The 20,169-nt window shown below is 33.0% G+C and overlaps 6 protein-coding genes across 6 annotated transcripts; 1 reads left to right on the forward strand and 5 right to left on the reverse strand.

Moving 5' to 3' along the window:
* Positions 1-2,875: 2,875 nt before the first annotated feature.
* Positions 2,876-3,593, reverse strand: LOC126555074 (uncharacterized). Its single transcript, XM_050210038.1, has one exon. It carries the CDS (start codon positions 3,542-3,544, stop codon positions 2,876-2,878), a length of 669 nt encoding a protein of 222 aa, XP_050065995.1. The 5' UTR covers positions 3,545-3,593.
* Positions 3,594-4,015: 422 nt separating this feature from the next.
* Positions 4,016-5,066, reverse strand: LOC126555075 (uncharacterized). The gene is made up of 2 exons (XM_050210040.1): positions 5,056-5,066; positions 4,016-4,577 (listed from the first exon to the last, which is right to left on the reverse strand). Exons 1-2 carry the CDS (start codon positions 5,064-5,066, stop codon positions 4,016-4,018), a joined length of 573 nt encoding a protein of 190 aa, XP_050065997.1.
* Positions 5,067-5,318: 252 nt separating this feature from the next.
* LOC126555080 (uncharacterized) lies at positions 5,319-5,672 on the reverse strand. The gene has a single exon (XM_050210046.1). It carries the CDS (start codon positions 5,670-5,672, stop codon positions 5,319-5,321), a length of 354 nt encoding a protein of 117 aa, XP_050066003.1.
* A 1,562-nt stretch (positions 5,673-7,234) lies between these two features.
* On the reverse strand, positions 7,235-9,189 carry LOC126555076 (uncharacterized). Its single transcript, XM_050210041.1, has 3 exons — positions 8,298-9,189; positions 7,782-8,022; positions 7,235-7,721 (listed from the first exon to the last, which is right to left on the reverse strand). The coding sequence occupies exons 1-3, from the start codon at positions 9,187-9,189 to the stop codon at positions 7,235-7,237; spliced, it is 1,620 nt and encodes a 539-aa protein (XP_050065998.1).
* An 8,486-nt stretch (positions 9,190-17,675) lies between these two features.
* On the forward strand, positions 17,676-18,362 carry LOC126555077 (uncharacterized). The gene has a single exon (XM_050210042.1). The coding sequence runs from the start codon at positions 17,676-17,678 to the stop codon at positions 18,360-18,362; it is 687 nt and encodes a 228-aa protein (XP_050065999.1).
* A 1,111-nt stretch (positions 18,363-19,473) lies between these two features.
* LOC126555078 (uncharacterized) lies at positions 19,474-19,953 on the reverse strand. The gene has a single exon (XM_050210043.1). The coding sequence runs from the start codon at positions 19,951-19,953 to the stop codon at positions 19,474-19,476; it is 480 nt and encodes a 159-aa protein (XP_050066000.1).
* Positions 19,954-20,169: the final 216 nt, after the last annotated feature.

The raw sequence follows: 20,169 nt of genomic DNA on the forward strand, positions 1-20,169 counted from the left end.
AGAGCATTAATTATAATTTTTATTTTTATCTTATTACTTTATAGATATTTTTGTAAAGCTGATTCCACTTCCCAAAATTATGTCCCTGAAATGGAGGCATGTGGATTGTGGCAAGACATAATTGCTGCAAAAAATTTGGTGGTTTTTCACGCAGACAGCCTTATTCAGAACTTGAATAATAATTTTGTAGAATCTTACAACAGCGTTGTAGCAAAATTTGTAGGTGGAAAAAGAGTAAACTATTCCCTGCGAGGTAAATAAAATATGATTTGAAAATTAAACGTTGATAATTTTAATATATGTAATGTGTATGGTGTATGCAGCAAATAGGTAATATGTATAATAAAAGTTTTTTTAAGTTCATATAACACTCGATGTATGACAGCAGTTTCATCGTTTAACTTTGGCCCAGAGTACATGCGAAAGTTATTTAAACAGGCAACTAAGGAAAGTCCTGGAAAGTTTACCAAACGATTCATTTCAAAATTATTAAAGAACAAGATCTACGCAAGAACTCCAAAAAATTGTCTCAACTTTGAGCAAAAACAGTATATTATTATGATATATAAAATAATAATAATTAATGATATATAAATTTGTATATAATATATTATCATTTTTATGATTAACTATATTTTTAATTGTTATTTTATGAATATCCTCAGTCATTTGTATTACTTTTTAAAAATATATTTGGTTTAGGTTACAGAGCAAAAAATTTGCGGGGCCCGATACTGATTACGGCGATCTGTGTAATGAGTTGGGCTGTGAAGAGCTTTCGCTTTCAGCGCAGGAAGTGGAGAAGAAAAAATTAGAATTCTTAACTTCTTTAAAAAAAAGCGTAGAAGAAATTCATGAAGTCGAAAGAGCTACAATAGACCAGGTTAGAACAATAATACAAATTTATTTTTATACTATTATTATTATACTTCAACACTATACAAATTTCATGAAAAAAAAGATAGTTATTTTGTATTTTTTATTTCTTTTTGTTTATAAAATGTTTATGTTTGTTGTTATAGGTCAAAAGCGACATTTGGCATAAAGAGCAGAAATTTAGACTAACTGCCTCAAATTTTGGACGTGTATGCAAGCTTAGACCCAGCACCCCCAGAACAAATATTATAAAATACATTTTATACGGCGAAGTGTTCACACCATCAACTCCCGCATTGAGGTACGATTACAAAATATTTATTTAGTCAAATTCAATTATGTAGGTAGAGGTACCTACACAAAATTTTTGTTTATAGGCATGGAATACAATATGAGCCCATGGCCAAAAAAGATTTTGAGCTGAAGTTGGGATTAGAAGTATTTCCAGCGGGTCTATTTATAGATGAGATTTCAAGTTTTTTAGCTTGTTCTCCTGATGGGTTGATAGGAGATTAGGACTTATTAGAAGTAAAGTGTCCTTATAGCGCTAAAGATATGACAGTTATCGAGGGTGTTGAACAAAAAAAAATCAAATTTTTGTCGGTCAATGACTCGGGTGAGTTGCAATTGAAAAAGATCGATATTTATTACTACCAAGTGCAGGGTCACGCGCATGCACAAATCAACGTAATCGCCAGACAGAAAAATTACAAGCGTTATTTTTTGCTAAAAATACATTTTACAGGAAAAACTCTCACGCCTTGTAAATTAGTCCGATTTTCGTGATTTTTTTTTTTTGTTAGATAGAGGAAGATTTTTTACAGGACGCATAAGACTTTGATTTTTGATTACGTTGCTAAAAACAAAAAATAATACAAAAATTAAAAAGTTGTAAAAATGGATTAAATTCAAAACGGCAACATACGATTTAGAAAAATAATTTTGAAAATCCAAGTCCAATGCGCCCTGAAAGAAGTCTTGGTCTATCTAACAAAAAAAAAAAAATACGTAAATCGGACTAATCTATGAGGCGTGAGAGTTTTTCCCGTAAGGCATGTTTTTGAACAAAAAAACTGGTCGCGCGCAGGCCCCTTAAGGACATTGACAAACAATATAAATACAAATTAAATGTGTAAATTTAAATGCATGCCCAACATAAGAAGATTATTAATGAAATAAAAAAAAATAATGGAATACACAAATAAAATGCTATACATGCCGTGTAGCAAATTGTTATGGTTAACAGTTTTTACTTTAGTTGCAAATTAGTAGAATGATAGTTTTGTTATTATTGATTATGTTCACATTTGCATTGATTTAGAATATAAGAGTATCCAACATGAATTATTACTCCTTATGTTTCTGAAACAATATAAATACAAATAATAACATACATTTGATATGATATAATATTCTAAATATTTTACCAACTCGTGTGTTTGAAGAAAGTTTAAGTACATGTTTGACATAAGTTACGAATTCACTACAAAGCGAATTCGCATCCAGAGAGAACCATGTGAAGGTTGTCAAACTTTCTCTCCGCGAGTTGCACTCATGACTGCCCATAAACTGTGGGTCACACAGACCACTTGGATCACACAGATCACTTTGATCACACAGGCCACTTGGATCACATAGATCCCTTTGATAACACAGGTCACAGATGTTAACGATTAAGTTCTTGCAGGCTTCATTATGCAGTTGTTTGCAGGACCTCTCTGTATACAATGTTCTTAGTGACGAATCTACCATGACCATCACCACACATACCAACTCTTATGGATTGTGAGTTCCTCACTCGCGAAAAAGCTACGTACAGTTGTCCGTGCGTGAACACCGGTGAAGGTAGAAGCAATCCAACACTATCAAACGTTTGTCCCTGTGACTTGTTAATGGTCATCGCAAACGACAAACGTACAGGGAACTGTACTCTTCGCATTATGATGGGCAGGTCATCTTCGCCACACGACGTGAGTGATATCACAGGTATGATTATTTCTTACTGTGCACCACCAGACAACATCCTCGCCTTGAAGTTGTATCGTCGCAGTTCCGTGACAACTAATCTCGTACCGTTGCAAAGGCGTCTTTTAGAATCAAGGTTCCTAAGCAACATGACAATCGAACCCACCTTTAGCGTTAAGTTGTACGGCGGCAGTCCGTCCGGTTCCAGAGTGTTGAGGAACTCTGTCGGATAATTGGCCACTTCGTCGGGGTCATCAACCACAACAGTGTCTAACCTGCAATCGTCGTTCCTGGGGCATAAAATTATTTTCCGGACAAACTCGTCGATGTTTGCCAAAGACATTTGCTGTGGGAAAACAAAATCAATCAAATTAGCGATGTCACATACCATTTCTCGGGGGATTTTGACTCTGTCGACCGCTGGCAACTGGCCGCTCCCGAGCTGTAGCAACCAAGTAGCAAAGTCCACGTCGTTGTCGGCACGCATGTTTCGCGTCAGACTGAGTTGTTCCAAGTCGCGCCACAGAGAGTTATATTTAATCGACGACCTTACAATGTCACTCCTTGTCCCTCTGCGCACGACAGGCAGTATCTGTCTGAAGTCGCTGGCAAACAGGACCGGTTTCCCACCAAACGGTAATTCCGATCCCATGATGTCCTTGAGCAATCTATTGACCACCTTGAGTTGTAGTCCCGGTGACATTGGCGCTTCATCCCAGACGATGAGTGCCGCGTCACGTATCCTCTGAGCACGCAACGACTGCATGGTGATGGTCGACGTCGAATCGTCAGTCAGCGTACCGAACGGCAACCCGAACGTCAAGTGCACCGTCATGACGCCGCCCATCAGCGATGCTGCAATTCCTGTAAATGCAACGGACAGCACGGATCGCCCTTGGTTGCGAAGAGACCATATGAGGCATCCGTATAGCGTAGTTTTACCTGATCCTTCGGGTCCGTCGACGTAGAACATTTTTGAGCAGTTTCTGTTGTCGTTTATGGCCGCCATCACACGATCGAACACTGTCCGTTGTTCGTCGTTCAAGCCGTCCAATTGTACAGTCCAGCGTATCGCCGCGTCTATTGCACACAGAATGTCACCGTCAGGGTCTTCTTCTAGCAGTGCAACGTCCAATAGAGGCAAACTGTAGTCCGAGAGTGATTTCCCGTGAACCTATAGGTAACGAAGCTGAACTGGAGTGTCCAATGTTGCCGATTCTGCCATGCAAACCCGCAAAGCTCGGTCGTCTTCTAAAAGTCCCATTGCGACGGCTGCAGCCGCATAGGTTGGATGCACCACCCCGTCTACTGTCCTCATATCGCGGAAAGACTGTGAACCTCTTTTGTGCAGAAGTAGCAATCGCAAATGAAAACGATCTCGATCAAGTTGGTTGGCTACGTACATTCGAGCCAACGTCTCGTACGTCATCTGTCTTTGCCGTCGCGCCCATGATCTGCGTGTCACGTTCCAAGTGTAGTGTACCGGTATCTCGTGGTACAGGTATTGTCTAGCCTCGACATCGATGGCGTTGAGCGCAAAGAAAGCCGTGAGTTTAGTTCGAGCCAGGGCGGCGTTTTGTACTCGCTCTAATACCTGTCCGGGTACAAAGTACACGTTGTGATAGTTTTCCAGGTGGACGGAAAGTCTAACGATGGTATGACTCTTGTTATGCATTTCATACGAAAATAACTTCCAAACAGCTTCTGGTGGACTGACGTACCGCGAATTTGGGTAACTGAAATCAATAATATATATTATATCAAAAAATAAATATATTATATTAAAAAAAAAAAAGTGTTAGGCAACAACAACATATATCATTATACAATTCATATGAAATATATATATAATAATAAGTTTAAAGTGTAGTAGTAGTTAACTAATATGTGAAACTGGTATTCCATATATAATGTTATTGTAGTTGGCAATTGTTTTTCTTGGTTTATTTAATTACCTTAATATCTAATTAAATTAAATTAGAAATTGCTAATTTTATAAAATATATTATATTATATAATATACATTGTATAAATAACAATACATAAAAATAATAATAACGAAGTTAACGTTACTGGGAAGATTGATACAACTTTACAATATGTTTAGCAGATTGTTCTAAGTGTATTGTATTGAAATAGAATATTAGATATTTTTATTGCATAATCTAAATAAATGACATACAAATTACCCCAAAAAAATAACAGTTATAATACCAGAAGTACATTGCAAAAATATATATATATATATATATATATATATATATATAATGACATAATAACAATAACAAATAGGATTGAACAGTAATTACCGTTAAATGATATAATAATTATGCTATGTATTCATATAGCATATAATGTAATATACTATTAAGTAAATAAGTATTTTTAAAATAGTAAAAAAACAATAGAGAACAAATTAAGTTTAAAATTATAATAATTAGTGAAATGTAATTTTCACAACTTTAAGTTTAATTCACTTACTTATCTATTTCGTCTCCATTCCAAATTTCCAAGATAGCCGCGTCATGGCCCTTGTATACGTATTTATACAAATACATTACGCTCTTCACAGTAACGCACACCTCAACGTTTATGTGTGCGTCATACTTAACCAGCAAGTACGGGTTGTACGGGACAACAAACTCATTGCCGACAGGGTGACCTCTGACGTTTGCCACAAGTCCATTGTTCGGTCTGCGGTAAGTCGGGTAACCATTATCAGAAATGTACAGAGTCTCTTCATTGTATTCTTTGGGATACTTCTTTGAACAACTGTTGTCCAACATCCACGGACTGTTGCGGTTGAGTTGTCCACACGGTCCGTGAACCATGTGCGATTTTACTTTGTCAAATAGTCGTCTTTCGGTTGCCGGTTCAGGCAAGTAGGCACACACAACGTTGTCGACGTCGTCAGCAGTAAGCAACTTGCTATCCTCGTGCAAGATGATTAGTTTGTGTGCGTGTGGAAGACCACGTTTCTGAAACTCAACTGTATACACATAAGCAGCTATGTTACCAAACACTCTATTGACCGTTATGTCATGCATTAGCTCCTTTAGTTTTGCATGGAACACCCTCGCCACCAAATCGGGCCTGTCGTTTGCCTTCAACCAACATGGAATGTTGTCTACTATTTCTGGCCACTTGGGGTTACATGTAAACGTTATGAATAGGTCAGGTTTCCGTACTTACGCACAATAGCCATTGCGTCGTGGTACATTGTTTCATGTACCGAGACACCTACAAACGTTGATGGTAGAATCGTCCGCGGCCTACAGGGTTGATTTCGTCAACGTGGAGCTGTTGGTTTATATGGTCCACAAGGCCCCGATATGCATCAGCAAAAAGCACTCTCTGATTGTCTCGAGTGTAGCGCAGATTGTTCGCTTCCATACGGACATATTGATCACACACAAACTGCTGCAATAAACTAAATGTATTACCTCCATTCCCATTGCTATTGTTTCCAGTGTATCTAATGGCCAGACGGTAACATACAAACTCCCTGATGGTGTTACGAACTCGAACCGTGTTTCGGCGGTTGCCCTCTTGTAGTAAGTTGTAATGCCATCTGGTTTCTCCGTACGGGAACAACAGTGGATACAACATTGGATCCGCATGAGACGAACCTGCTGATATGCTTTGCATCCGGTGATTTGGGTTAACCGGGTTGGAGTCATAGATAACCAGATCTAGGTTCCCTGGTGGTTGACCATCTTCACCAACAAAGACGACAGCTACCTCATTCACATGAGCAGCTGGTTGATTGTATCGCCGTGGATCATTGTTTGGGTCGTCAATGATGTGCATGGTCACCCTTCTCGGTTGCAACATGGGATTGGCAGCAGCAGCATCTTGTTCCCTCTGCCATACTTGTCGCATGTTTCTGTAACAAAATAATATTAAAGCATACGTGTATATGTATATATATTCACGTAATATGTGTACAGTATATATATGAACATTTTCATGTAATTAATTAATAATATAATTATAGTTATTATCTGTATGCTTGGTTGTATTGTATGTATGGTGTGTAGGCAGGGGCGATCCTAGAGTTTATTTTTAGGGGGGTTTGGAGTGAATATTGCTGACTGTATACTAAATATTATAGTAATAATTAGGTATCAAATAAATATGAAATAATATATTATATTTAATTCTATTTATCAAATTTAATTACCTAGATACAAATTTGATTTATATTCTACTGAATAAAAAGTACATTTTTATTTTTCATATTTAATGGTATTTATTTTAAATGAAACATATTTTGATATTTAAAAAACAAATGAATACTTTTTTTTATTAATGTGCAACTAATTTAAGAATATGATCAGTAAAAAAATTAGATACTAGTAAATAAATATTTCTAAAATACATAAATATATAGTTAAATATTTATTCTTATTTGTTTGGCCAAAGACCATTTTGTGACAACAGAATCTATATCTAATTTATCGACAATATCTTTTTCACAACTCAATATCATCAACGAGCTAAGACGGTTTGAAGTCATTGTAGAACGTAAACACTGTTTAATAAGTTTCAATTTACTAAAAGTCCGTTCACTAGAAGCTGTTGTTACTGGTGATGTAAATGAAAGGCGGAAAAACCAATTAGCACAAGGTAATATGTGTTTTACTTCTTCTGATTTTTGAAGGACATCTATACATTTTAAATTTTCATTGATACATTGGGTAGCTAGTATTTCCCATTCTGCTGCAACTGCATCATAATCTAAGAGCTTAGATCCATGACTCATAGGAGGGAAAAGAAAAAAGGCTTCACTGAAATCTTGTGATGTGTTCACTTTCAACGGAACACTTAATATTTTATACATAGGTTGAATTGTTTCAACAAAAACATTTAAATTTGAACTTGATAAATTAATCAATGTATCTAAAACTAAATTAAAATGTTGTCTGTAAAAATTTAACAATTCATAAGGAGCACTATTGTCAGTATTTTCATCAAGTCGCTTAGGTCTCTTTCTAATTCGGTGATAACGATTAAAGTCTGTATCTGAATCAACACCAAATGATTGAGCTGTAATTTTAGCACTGTTAATCAAATTGTCCATGTTTTCTGTTTCCAATCTAATTTTTTCCAATGATGAAATTGTACTTTTTATTAAGACTGCTGCATCACACACATTTAGTTCTTTGGCCTCTAAAGATTCTGTAAAATGTTTAACTTTATACATTATGTTCTTCATAAATATTAATGAAACAAAAAAATCAAAATTTAGAATTTTTTTTTTAATCCGATAGCTTTTGTTTTAGTTAAATTATCAAAACTATTTGAATTGTTAATATATTCTAATGTGTCAACAATTGCTTCTAAAGATGTCCACACTGCTTTGATGCTTTCGGCTCGGGCTGTCCAACGAGTTTTGGATAAGTTTCTGAGTTTTAGACTTCCCTCGATTTTATCCTTACGTTCCATTAAATTACTTGATCTTTTTGTACTTGCTGAGAAAAATACATAAATGTTTTCAAGAATGTCAATGAAATTTCCAGTTATAAGACTAGCCTTACATCCGTGTTCTAGGAAGGTATTTAACCTGTGAGCTTGACATGGAATATACGAAACATTATGTCCAACTAACTCAGAAAAATAACGTTGAGCTCCTTTGTTAACACCACTCATACTACTGGCATAATCATATGACTGAAATGCTATGTTTCCAGTTTTTAGTTTATGTTTTATCAAAGTGTCGTATATACTTTTTGCAATTCCATATCCAGTCTTATCTGAAACTTCAATAACATCAAGTAATCGTTCATTTGGTGATCCTCCTTGGTCAACATACCTTAAACAAACAGATAATTGGTCCTTAAGTGCAACATCTGGTGTGGTATTAGCTAAAACTGAGAATATATCAGATGTTAACACTTCTTCAACTATATTCTTACGTGTTTCTGCAGCTAAAAGTTCTATAAATTCATTTTGAGATTTAATGCTGAGATATGTCACTTTATGAGAATGCATAGATTTATCATTAAGCCATCTTTTTAATATTGCATTGTGACGGGAAAGTAAAAGAACCATTTGATAAAAATTTCCATCTTGTAATTCATTTGCACCTTCATTATGACTACGAAACGCAAGCCCTTGTCTCGCTAAAGTACGTGCTAAATCTATCAAAATACTGACTGCATCTTTATTAAATGCTTGTTCTTGTTTCTCACGTATAGCAGATTGCCGTAATTGCTTATTGAAAAAAACATCAATGTTGTTAAATTTAGTAGTAAACGCACAATAATCTAACATGGCTTCTTTATGTGAAGCTGATGAAAAATGTTGGGCTAGTTTTCCTTGTTTATCCTTCCCACGGCTTTTCATTTTTTGTCACTGCCTTACACCACCAACTACCCATGCAGTTTTACTATGACAACATCGATGAGGAAATAAAGTACATACAAAACAGTACACTGAATCATTGAAAATACTATATTCAAGCATTGGATATTCAATAAACCACTTAGAAGTGAACTGCTGTTGCTTGTAGGCAGATATACTAGCATCTTTTGGGTATGAAGACAATTTTGGTTGATATGGTCCCAAAGAAATTAAAAATTGTCGTTGACATGAAGTTTGAATTGCAACACGCTTACCTGGGTCATGATCCACAAATGCATCATTTGAATTGTTACTCGCAGTAATGGGTTCAGAATCATTGCAAGAATTTGTCATATCATGTAATACAATTTTAGCTAGTGTTACATAATTATCCAATTTAGTTTTGATACTAGTTACACTATGTGAACTTTTTATCAAAAAGTGTATTGGATTTGGAAATTCGGTATTTTTAATGCTTGTTAACTCATCAATTAACTCTGAAAAATCTTGTTTGATGGCTTCTAAATGACCAACACAGGTAATCCAAGAATTTTCATTATCACCGTCAACCAGTGGCGTATTTTACGGGGGGGGGGATATGGGGGATAGATCCCCCCCTTGGTATTTTTTTTACTAGTAAGTTTAATAACGTTGGTAAGGTACCCCCCTCACCGTCGTCGAAATTATTGTTTACTATTTATATCCCCCCTGGACAAATCCTAATACGCCACTCAATTACTACTAAAAATTGTGAATGTGATGTTTATTTTGCTTATTACCTCTATATAATCTCTACGATTATTGATACTCTGATAACACACACATACAATACAAAATTACATGATATGATATTCATATTATTTTACTTATTTACTAGTATTAGATCGCAAACTACCATGCTTGGTATGGTAATTAAATTTTACTGCTATTATACATTATATATAATAAAAATAAACACTACTATAACATAGTAATTATATTGTTACAATTCATATTACTCACTTTAAGTCATCTAACAAGAAGTTTATATGTTTATGTCATTATATATTCATAAATCATGTTTACATCTAAGATAAAAATAAAAAAAAAAATAAAAAATTAAGTAACTAAATTTTTTATTTTTACTATGTGATACTGGAAGGTAGCACAACATTAGTAGAAGTGATTCTGGTGATTTTTCACTTAACATTTACAACCTAATAACACTTGAATCGTCAGAAATTATTATCATTAATTATAAAGCATTAAGAAAGTTCCAGTATATTACCATTTCAATGCTAGTCTGTGGAACAACATTACACAATTTGGGCTCTGGTTCACAAATTTCTTCACCCTGCTAAAAGAAAAAAAAAAAAAATAAAACATTAAATAGGTATAAGAAAAATAAAAATGCATATAAGCTAGTAAATTTAAAATTATAAATATGTTACAATTATAATTACCATTTCACTATTAAGTATACTAATAAGTTCTCTTATGTTTAATGTATTATAATTACAAAATAAATAATTTGTTTACATCTTGAAAAATTATAAGAATAAAAAATCAAACAAACGAACTTACCAATTCTTTATTTTTTTTTTGTTTTGATGCTGCAAACGGGTTGCTAGGGCACCAAAGTGTTGTATTTTCACTTTTTTTCCCTGATGCATATCGCGTTCATGTTTTAATTTGTAGTCATTATTAAAAACACTACCACAATCAAGACATTCAAGTTTAAAACGTTTACTTTTAGATTCCATGTTTTCATAAAAATTGTAACACAAATAAATTTAAATGAAAACGAAACCGAAGCGAATTCCGAACAGCAAATAACGATAACCACAAACAATTAAAGAATAAATATAATAAAGTTGAAATATTAATCATAAATCGTGTCGTTGTGTAGAAATCGAAAAAGTAATAATAATATGTAATGCGTATAATATAAAATTATAGGGGATATTGGAAAACAATTGTGAACTGATAAACAACAGACTGCAAAGTGCGTGCAGCGGAATGTTGCGTAGTGCGTACCGACCGAGACATCGGTATTTTCCATGTCTATTTTAAGACATTAATATAAGTGAAAACAATTGTATTACAAGAATCAATAGTCAATAACATGCCGGGCTCTTTTGGATACCTTATCTTTGATTATCCGACTGCCGAAAATAATGTAGGATATTAAATTTTATTAGTTTATTAACATTATTAAACTATATTATGCTTATTAGTTTATTATCATAGACCATACAATATGGAAGTTTCGAAGGTTTCATTATATGATGCAATTTGTGAATTTCGAAAATTGCCGACTAGTATTTACAATTTGCCGACATTAGGGGGGGTGTCAAACCTCCCCATACCCCCCCCCCCCATAAAATCGCCCCTGTTTATAAATATTTGATTTTTATTATTCTTAACTGAATAAATAAAACAAATGATTCTTTATTAAATAAAACAATCTAATAACTACAGTACGGCCAGCGAAAAGTGAGCCGCGATACAGAGCTCCAGGTGTCAAATTTCGTCAGGGCTACTCAACTTTTGGCGCGTAAATTGTATTCAACCTGTTATTATATGAATATTATTATTCCTCCCTTATATTTGGTAAATACGTATTTTTGAAGAAATAAATAGGTATTATTATATTACATGCAATTTAATTATTCAAATTAATAAATATAAATAATATATACAAAAAATAATAAATAATAAAAAAAATTAATTTTTTACAATATTAGAGTTATCGTCGTCACTTGAGCTGTCGTCGGGATTTATGGTAAGAATGATAGGCTCAAAATGTCGTCCCTTAACCCTTCCTTCACCAGATCATCGTCTTGAATTTTGTCACAATGGTTACCGCATTTTTTCCAATTTTCTTTTGTCACCGCATCTAAGGCATTATTGACCATACTTCGACATCTGCCATTTTAAAAGAATGATTTTTTCGGCGACCTCTCCCTAATTTGTGCCCAAATATCTCGATGGGGTTGTATTGGCAGTGATATGGTGGCAGTCTCACCACTTCACATGACCCATTTGAAAAGCTATCTCGTCTAATTTATATTTTTTTTTCTTTTGGCATCGACAGTTTTACCTTTTCTCGCAATTCACACAATGTTTCTTCGGGAATAAATGGTATAGATTTGTTTTTGGAGCCATGTTTGAACATCTGCCTTTTTAGTGTTGCTCTTCGGGTAGTCTTCGTATAACGTTGAATGATATGGGGCATTGTCCATGACTATAATACATGGCTCCTCCAAATTACCTAACATATCGACGAACCATTGTTCAAACACTGTGGCGTTCATCTGCGAGTGGTAGTCTACCGAACTACCAGATTTGCACCGAAATACCAGTTTGGAATTTTTTACAAAACCAAATGACGGAGACCCGGCATGGCACACAATGAGCCTACCGCCCTTCCCTATGGGTACCTTGAGTCCTTCGGTATTGTCTGAGTTTTGCCAAATGTACCCACGTGTGTGGTTTTGGTTTACCCACGTCTCATTCAAGTAAACAACTGGCCTTGAATCGTTGTTACGTCGAAACTCATGCATTTTTCTTAAAAATTTTACTCGAGCAGCAACAATGTCATTCCGCTCCATTAAAAATTTACGTCCATCATTACATCTTTTATACTTAAAATCTAAATTTTTTAAAGGACTTTAATGGACGATTCGAACCCGGATAATTTGTTTTTTCACGCATTGCTGCCAATATTTTTTGCGCTCGTAGGAAATTGATTATGTCGTAAAAGCTATGAACGGTTCTCCTTACAACTTCGTTGTCAAAATCATCTAGTTCAGTAGCATACTTTAACCGTTTATAAGTTTTTCTTGGCGACTTGAATGATGTAGTGATGGGTTTGTCATCTTGTTCTATTTTTTTCCTTCTGCACAAATTCGCTTGACACTTGCAACGCTAACACCACATGCTTTGGCAGTTACTTCGCGAGTTTTACGGAAAAAATGAGCAAATTCAGGAAAATTTTTGTCAGTAGCCAATACTTTTAAGTAAATGTAAACACTATAAATTACTTTTTTAGTTTGGGAATGAATATCCTGTTGAGATTCCATTATAAAAAATATTGTTATAAATTTATAACAAAAATTAAACACTTTTTTTTAAAAAAAGGCGAACAAAAAAATACTTAAAGCACAGGCAACTCGATGAAACGTACACACTGTCACAGGTAAACGGTCGTGGAAGTACTAACCGCCGGCGTATTACGACTACGCTGTAGAACATTTCAAGTAAGGGATTCGAAAAATCGTAAAATATAATGTAAGGACAAACGCCATCTGACTTTTTAAATAGCGCGCCAATAGTGTCTAACGGAGAACCCCTAGTTACGCTAAAATTCGCCACTAGTAACGCCACCGTCGCTGCTCACTTTTCGCTGGCCGTACTATAGAATAAAAAACGACCATGAAATGAAAATCTTATTTGGTTAAAAAAAGTTAAGTTGAGGACAAAAATCTATATTAATTATTTTTATTATATTATTTATATTTATATATATTCTATATATTATTGAATTATAAAAATGTAATTTGAATATAAAATTTCAAAAGAATAAAAAGTTAGTAGCAATTTTTCTAAAGTAGTTTAAAGTTATTAGGTTAAAATGGGAGGCTACAGTTAAATTGCCCCATTTCCACTCCAAGCAAAAATTTTTTTCTGGGGAAATCGAAACCATGCAAGCTCCAAATATTCCATACCAAATTGTAGAAAATTAAAATAATTTTTTCTAAAGAGGTTTAGAAAGGTTTAGAGTTAAAGTGGGGGAGGGGGCAACTTCACGGACGTAATGTAATCATTTTTAATAATATACATCAATACACACACAAATTACAAATATAATAACCATAAAACTAAAATATTTAATTTCTTATAAGTTCGCTTAAAAGTTAAAAATATTAATTATTATACATATTATTAATAGTTTTCACTAAATATGTGGACAATGTTGACATCATATCAATACATCAGTATTATTTGTGATTTAAATTTTTCACGAAAAAAATTACAAATTTGATCATTCAAGGATAAAAATGGAGTGAGTATGTTATACACAATCACTGTTTATACTCTACATTTAATATTATATGCGTTAGAAATAATACATATGATTATATTTTAATATGAAACGCTTAAAACTATATAGAAACATTAGTCTTCCTGGAATTTTTTTTCTGCTTTAAGTCTTATTTCTAAGGATATAGATAAAATAGTGTAAATAATAAAAGGTGCCGTTCTTTTAATTCAAGCCCTGCAGTTGTGCTATTCAGTAAAATTAATATAACTAATAGGTACTTAATTTAATAATTTATAATCAAAATATTATAACTACTTACCATTATAACAACGATGAAAATAAATGCAAAAAAAGATTTAGAAAACACTATGTGTAAATAATATATAAATATTATGGACAAAAATTCTAAATCAGGAACATCAAACCACGCTGAATTTCAAACAGAAACAGATCGTCAATAATCGTCAATCGAATAAAATCACATTTGTTTAATATAGTAATAATAATAATTATTATTGTTATTATTATTTAAAATGTTTTTCAGTATGGTCCAGCTAAAAATAAATGTATAGCAACAATAAATTAACAATAGAAGGCGGTCTCGGTCACCGCCGCGTCGTCGTCTCTGTAACATCAACATTAGGAAAAACCGAAAAATAAAATATTCATGAACAGGGCCGTCCCGAACAAATTAATAAGGGGGAGTGAGATGCATTAATGTGCCAACTCAATAAAAATTTTCTCGCTTCACTCGACAGCTATCTGCAATCTGTAACCTACAGGTTACATACCTACCTGTAATTAGTAGTCAGTAAACATATTTTACACAATATTACAAATTATTTTATATTTTATTTATTATCTCTTATATATATATATATATTGATCATATCTTCACAACTTCACAAGTATACTACAATGAAATATTTTCAATAACAAAATGCATAATACTTTTTTATATTTACAAAACTATCATAATTTGTTAACATAGTATAATATTCAAATAATATTTTTATACAAACAAAAAAATCTTACAATACATATTTATTTATTATATTTATAATAGACTTAACACTAAATTTGTATACGTCGGTTTTTCAAAATTGACCACTGATGAGCTATTTTATTTATGTCTAATTGATCAACAATGTCTTTTTCTACTCCCAATACAACCAAAGAATTTAATCTCTCATCAGCAATTGTTGACCTAAGATGTATTTTGATCAATTTTAATTTACTAAAAGATCTTTCGTTTGATGCAACTGTTACAGGAGAAGTCAATGCCAAACGACAAATTTGATTGGCACATGGTAAAATATGCTTTACTTCTTCTGCTTTTTCCATTAAAGAATTAAATGATGTTTTATCTTCTTGTAACATACTAAATGTTCTGTTTGTAATAAATCATAATCTAAAAGACTTGCACCTACACTGCTTGGTGGGAATAAAGAAATAGATTTCTTTACATTATCTAAGGAAATATTGCTTTTATTAAATGGCTGAGAAAATAAAGTAAATAATGGTTGAATAGAAGAAATACATGATTTTAAATTTTCATTTGTTAGTTTCAACAGAGTATCGAGAACCATTTTAAATTCTTTTCTATAAAATAAATGCATTGTGAATTCAACTTGAGTTGTGCATTAGAATCATATCGTTTAGGAGCTAATCTTTTACGATGGTGGTTTTTAAAATCAGCTTCTGGGTCCGTTCCAAGTAAGTTGGCAAACTCTTTAGCACTATCAATGAAATTGTTCATTGTGTGATCATTAGAGTTGATTTCTGTCAACATTTTTATTGTGCTACCAATCACAGTTATTGCATCAATTATACATACATTTTTTGCTTAAAACTAAGCTGTTTAATGTTGTTTATTTCAGTATTAATTGGGTACTTAGTTAATTTTGGTTGATGAGGTCCTAAAGCAATAAGATATTGACGTTGAGATGTTGAAGCAACAGAACCACGACTACCTGGATCATTTACTTGTTTTGAACTTTCAGTTTCAGATGCTTTTGAAAATTGTTCAGACAAAATATTAGCATTTCTTAAGAATTATTTAGAATTTGATTTTATTCTTCTGATAATCTGAATGCTTTCCAATAAGAATATAACTGGATTGGGTAATGATTCTAATTTTAATTTAGATAAAATGGTATCACACTCACTTAAGTCTGCAACAATATTTTCTAATTTACCAGCACACGATAACCAATTTACTTCATCATTTTTAAAATCATCGGTCTCCGCTGGAAATGATTGAGATACAGAAGTTAAATGGATCTAAAATCATATTGTAGCAAATTAGTTATTTAAAATAATTTATAAAGAAAATTATACACAGCGATACCTCAGAATTAGGAGCAACATGAATATTTTGATCATTTTGAGCAAACTCATCTTCCAATAGTTTTTCACAAACAATATTATTTTTCACATTATTTACAATTAAATTTGAAATATTATTTTTCTAAAATAAGAATGTATAATTATATTACTAAAACTGTGACATAAAAGTGTATAACATAATAAACAACTACTAATGAACATGCTTTAACTTTTTACAATCAAGCAAATACTTTTTTTTTGTCCTTAATAGAAATAATGTTTATTTAATAAAGAAATAGTAACATAGGTAATAATTTAGTAATAGGTATAGCTTCTAACATTTAATCATATTTTAATAAAAACTATTGTTGAACTTCATAAAAATTATAATTTATTATAGGTACTTACCAAATTTCGCTTTTCTATGATTTTTGAAGTCTTAGCTGCACTTTGAAAAGGATTATCGGGAGCACCAACAAGCCTAATATTAACTGATTTTCCATTATGTATTTTTACTTCATGTTGTTTTTTAAAATCGTTATTAAATATACTGCCACATTTTGAACACACGACAGTAGGTGTAAAATGGGGCTTCTGGAACCTGAGCTTCTGAGCCGCTGAGCCTTGCTGAGCCGCCGCCGTAGCTGAGCCGCTGAGCCGCCGTCGTCCCCACCACCACCGCCGGATACGTATCCGTGTAACCCCGCCCCCCACATCCAACGAAAGCCGCCGTAGTTATCATATTATTGTACATACGCCAGGTTACCGAACACGTACTATATTACCGTACACAAATATTAATGTATATTCAACAGTTATCATGCACATGCGTAGAACTATTTTACTGAACACACATATTCAATAGATAACACTATCTATCCCTGTTGTTATCACATATTACCGGTATATTACCATTTGAAAAATTATAGTATAACAAGCATGTAGAGTCTTGTTTGCATTACAAACAATAGTATTATTCAATAATTTAACATGTTCTGACATGCATACTTTAAACCTGTAGAAGAAATCCCTACCATAAAATATAAATGTGAGGGTTTCAAAATCTGAAATGAAATCAGTCTATCTCCACTCTTCGTTCGATTAAGTGCGTTGTTTTGAGATTAAATTTTTGAATATGGCTGGTTCGATTGAAAACATGCGTGCTGTTTACAAGAAGAATGTTTTTACATATGTGCCTCCGTCACCACCAGCTAACCTAATCGATTGCAGTAATTTTTTCCTTGATTTTTCATCTCGCAAGTTTTTAAACATCGGACTCGATCCGACAGATGAATTCAACACCGTGATTCACATTATAACACCATCACGTTTTGTAAATATTTCCGCCGATTTTCTCAAACGTATTTTCCGACTTATGGGAAACATTCTATCATTTATACTCGAACAACCACAAAAGTATAAGCGTAATTTATTTTTGGATTCTGATTCAATTACAATATCTAGTATGGTGTACCAAGGAGAGAATATGCTCATTATAGAGTCTAAAATTCAAGAAGGATGTCGCATACTGTTAAATCGTAACGACTTATTAAAGTTACAAGATTTAGAGTGGTCAATTTTCGAGATCATCGAGAGAAAAACCAAAATCGTTAAACCGCTCGTAATACAGCAAATTAATCAAATCGCATCATACTTAAAAACAAATACCAAGGTTGAAACTAGAACGCTTGAAGATATGACAAATCGCGTGAAAAGCATTAACAATATTTGCATTGCAACACATGTAAATGACTACAATTTCACAAGTCAGCTTCAATTACATGCAGCTGAACATATCGCACAAAGATGGTTGGACGAATAAGAAAAAGATGAGGTAAGAAAAAAAATATTTTTTATTTTTCTCATACCAATATTAATATATTATATTTTATAGGGATACGAGAAACCTTTTTCACCGCCATCATTTTACACTATATTTAATGAGGTAATATAACAAAACCTACTTTATAAAAAACAAATATTTTAATATTTATGCTTTAGGAAATTCTTTCTGATATCTCCCCTTCATCACAGACAAGCTGTACAGACGAAAACGATGGACCATACGGACCGCAATACAATATTACCAACTCACTACCCAAAAGACGACACACTGTTTAATGTACTTTTGTATAAAATTTGTTTAGTATTTGTGTAAAATAAAAACAACTCAGTTATTTTTTTAAAAAAAAAGTTTTTCTTTTTATTTATTAATAATAAGGTAATAAAAATATTTACAAAGTAAAAATAATATATTTACAAGGTATAAAAAAAATAATTACAAGTAGAAATAATATACATATTTATGTATAAAAATTACAGTTTTCTAACATCACCGCTAAACGGGTTATAAGTTATAATCTGATCATGTAAAATTAAACAATAAGCTGCAGTTTTCTCAGGAATAACCGTATCCGTTTCAAATTCTACTCGTAGGTCTATGGTCGATGCTTTTACGTTATCATTCTGATGCGATAAATCGACAACGACGATTGGAACATATGTTTGAAAAACATTTTTTGATAACAATGGTTCAGAATAATCTCTCTCGTAATACGATTTTTGAAAGTCTGTATAGGCTTTATACAGTAAGCTGATGGTATTATTTTTAAAATCAGCACGAAAGTCTTCATATGGAAACACTTCAGAATTTAAGTGTACCTTAAGATTTTTTAGTTGGCAGTGGTCAAAGCGCCCAGCGTCATTTTCTATATTTTTTTTCTATCTGTTTGTAATCCAAACAAAATAAATCTAGGTTTTTCAAGCAAGCTGCTAGACTTTATGTGAAGTATTTCTAGGTAGTACAGGATATTCACATAGATCCCGGGTTCTGAACGCACATGATAACGTTTTACGTGAATCTATCACTTTCAACAGTTTTAATTTTTCTTTATCATTAACTCTGATTATAGACATCTTCCATATCACTTTAATCAATTCAATCGTAATTTTTTTATTTTTTTCAACGTTTTCGGGGGTTCCGGTTGCGTTATACGTAATGCGTCTAAATCGGTAGACGAACGATTTAAAATCAGTTGTTGATTGCAATTTAGTAATATTTTTTTATAATCTTCGCAAAATCCGAATAAATGTTTTAGAGGTATACAACCGGTAAATACATCGTTGCTCATAAAATTTTTATTATCTTCGCCGTCCATGCCCGAGTCCCAAGCACAATTGTCTAACGTATTCAAGTCACTTGGTGTATATGAACAGTATGCTTTCAGGCAAGACGATACCCCGGGTGATTTCAATTTTTGTATTTCTATTCCGTTTATTTCATATCGCATTTCGGAGAATAAAAATGCCAAACCGTTATTCGAAAAACGTACGTCTCCTTCAGCATCTAAAGGTTTTCTTAGCTTTCCTTCAATGTAAATATAACTTTCACATGGTAGAGTGTAAGATTCCATATTTTGAATATTTATTCTAATTTCATCATTGTATGAAAAAGACGTGTTTGAATACGGTGTGAACGAATGATATGCATTTGCGTTATTTTACAATCGTCGGCATAACCGGCCGTTACATCTAAATATGTGTCATCCATTATTGTAGTGAACGAAGAAAATCTAAGTTATTTTTCGTGAGCTTGAACTCGTTGTTTTTCGGTTTAGTTATAGGTGTTG

This window comes from Aphis gossypii, unplaced genomic scaffold (assembly GCF_020184175.1).
Source record: "Aphis gossypii isolate Hap1 unplaced genomic scaffold, ASM2018417v2 Contig00699, whole genome shotgun sequence".
In the NCBI taxonomy this organism is placed as follows: Eukaryota; Metazoa; Arthropoda; class Insecta; order Hemiptera; family Aphididae; genus Aphis; species Aphis gossypii.

Bases quoted from the DNA above. Each gene is read 5' to 3' on its own strand.
- LOC126555078 (XM_050210043.1), bottom strand. From the start codon at position 19,953: ATGGAATCTTACACTCTACCATGTGAAAGTTATATTTACATTGAAGGA.
- LOC126555076 (XM_050210041.1), bottom strand. From the start codon at position 9,189: ATGAAAAGCCGTGGGAAGGATAAACAAGGAAAACTAGCCCAACATTTT. The intron at 8,023-8,297 runs GTAATTTAATGG...AACATTTTACAG, and splicing joins AGCAAGTACAAAAAGATCAA to AATCTTTAGAGGCCAAAGAA. The intron at 7,722-7,781 runs GTTAAATTTTTA...TAATTTATCAAG, and splicing joins AATAGTGCTCCTTATGAATT to TTCAAATTTAAATGTTTTTG.
- LOC126555074 (XM_050210038.1), bottom strand. From the start codon at position 3,544: ATGTCACCGGGACTACAACTCAAGGTGGTCAATAGATTGCTCAAGGAC.
- LOC126555080 (XM_050210046.1), bottom strand. From the start codon at position 5,672: ATGGTTCACGGACCGTGTGGACAACTCAACCGCAACAGTCCGTGGATG.
- LOC126555077 (XM_050210042.1), top strand. From the start codon at position 17,676: ATGGCTGGTTCGATTGAAAACATGCGTGCTGTTTACAAGAAGAATGTT.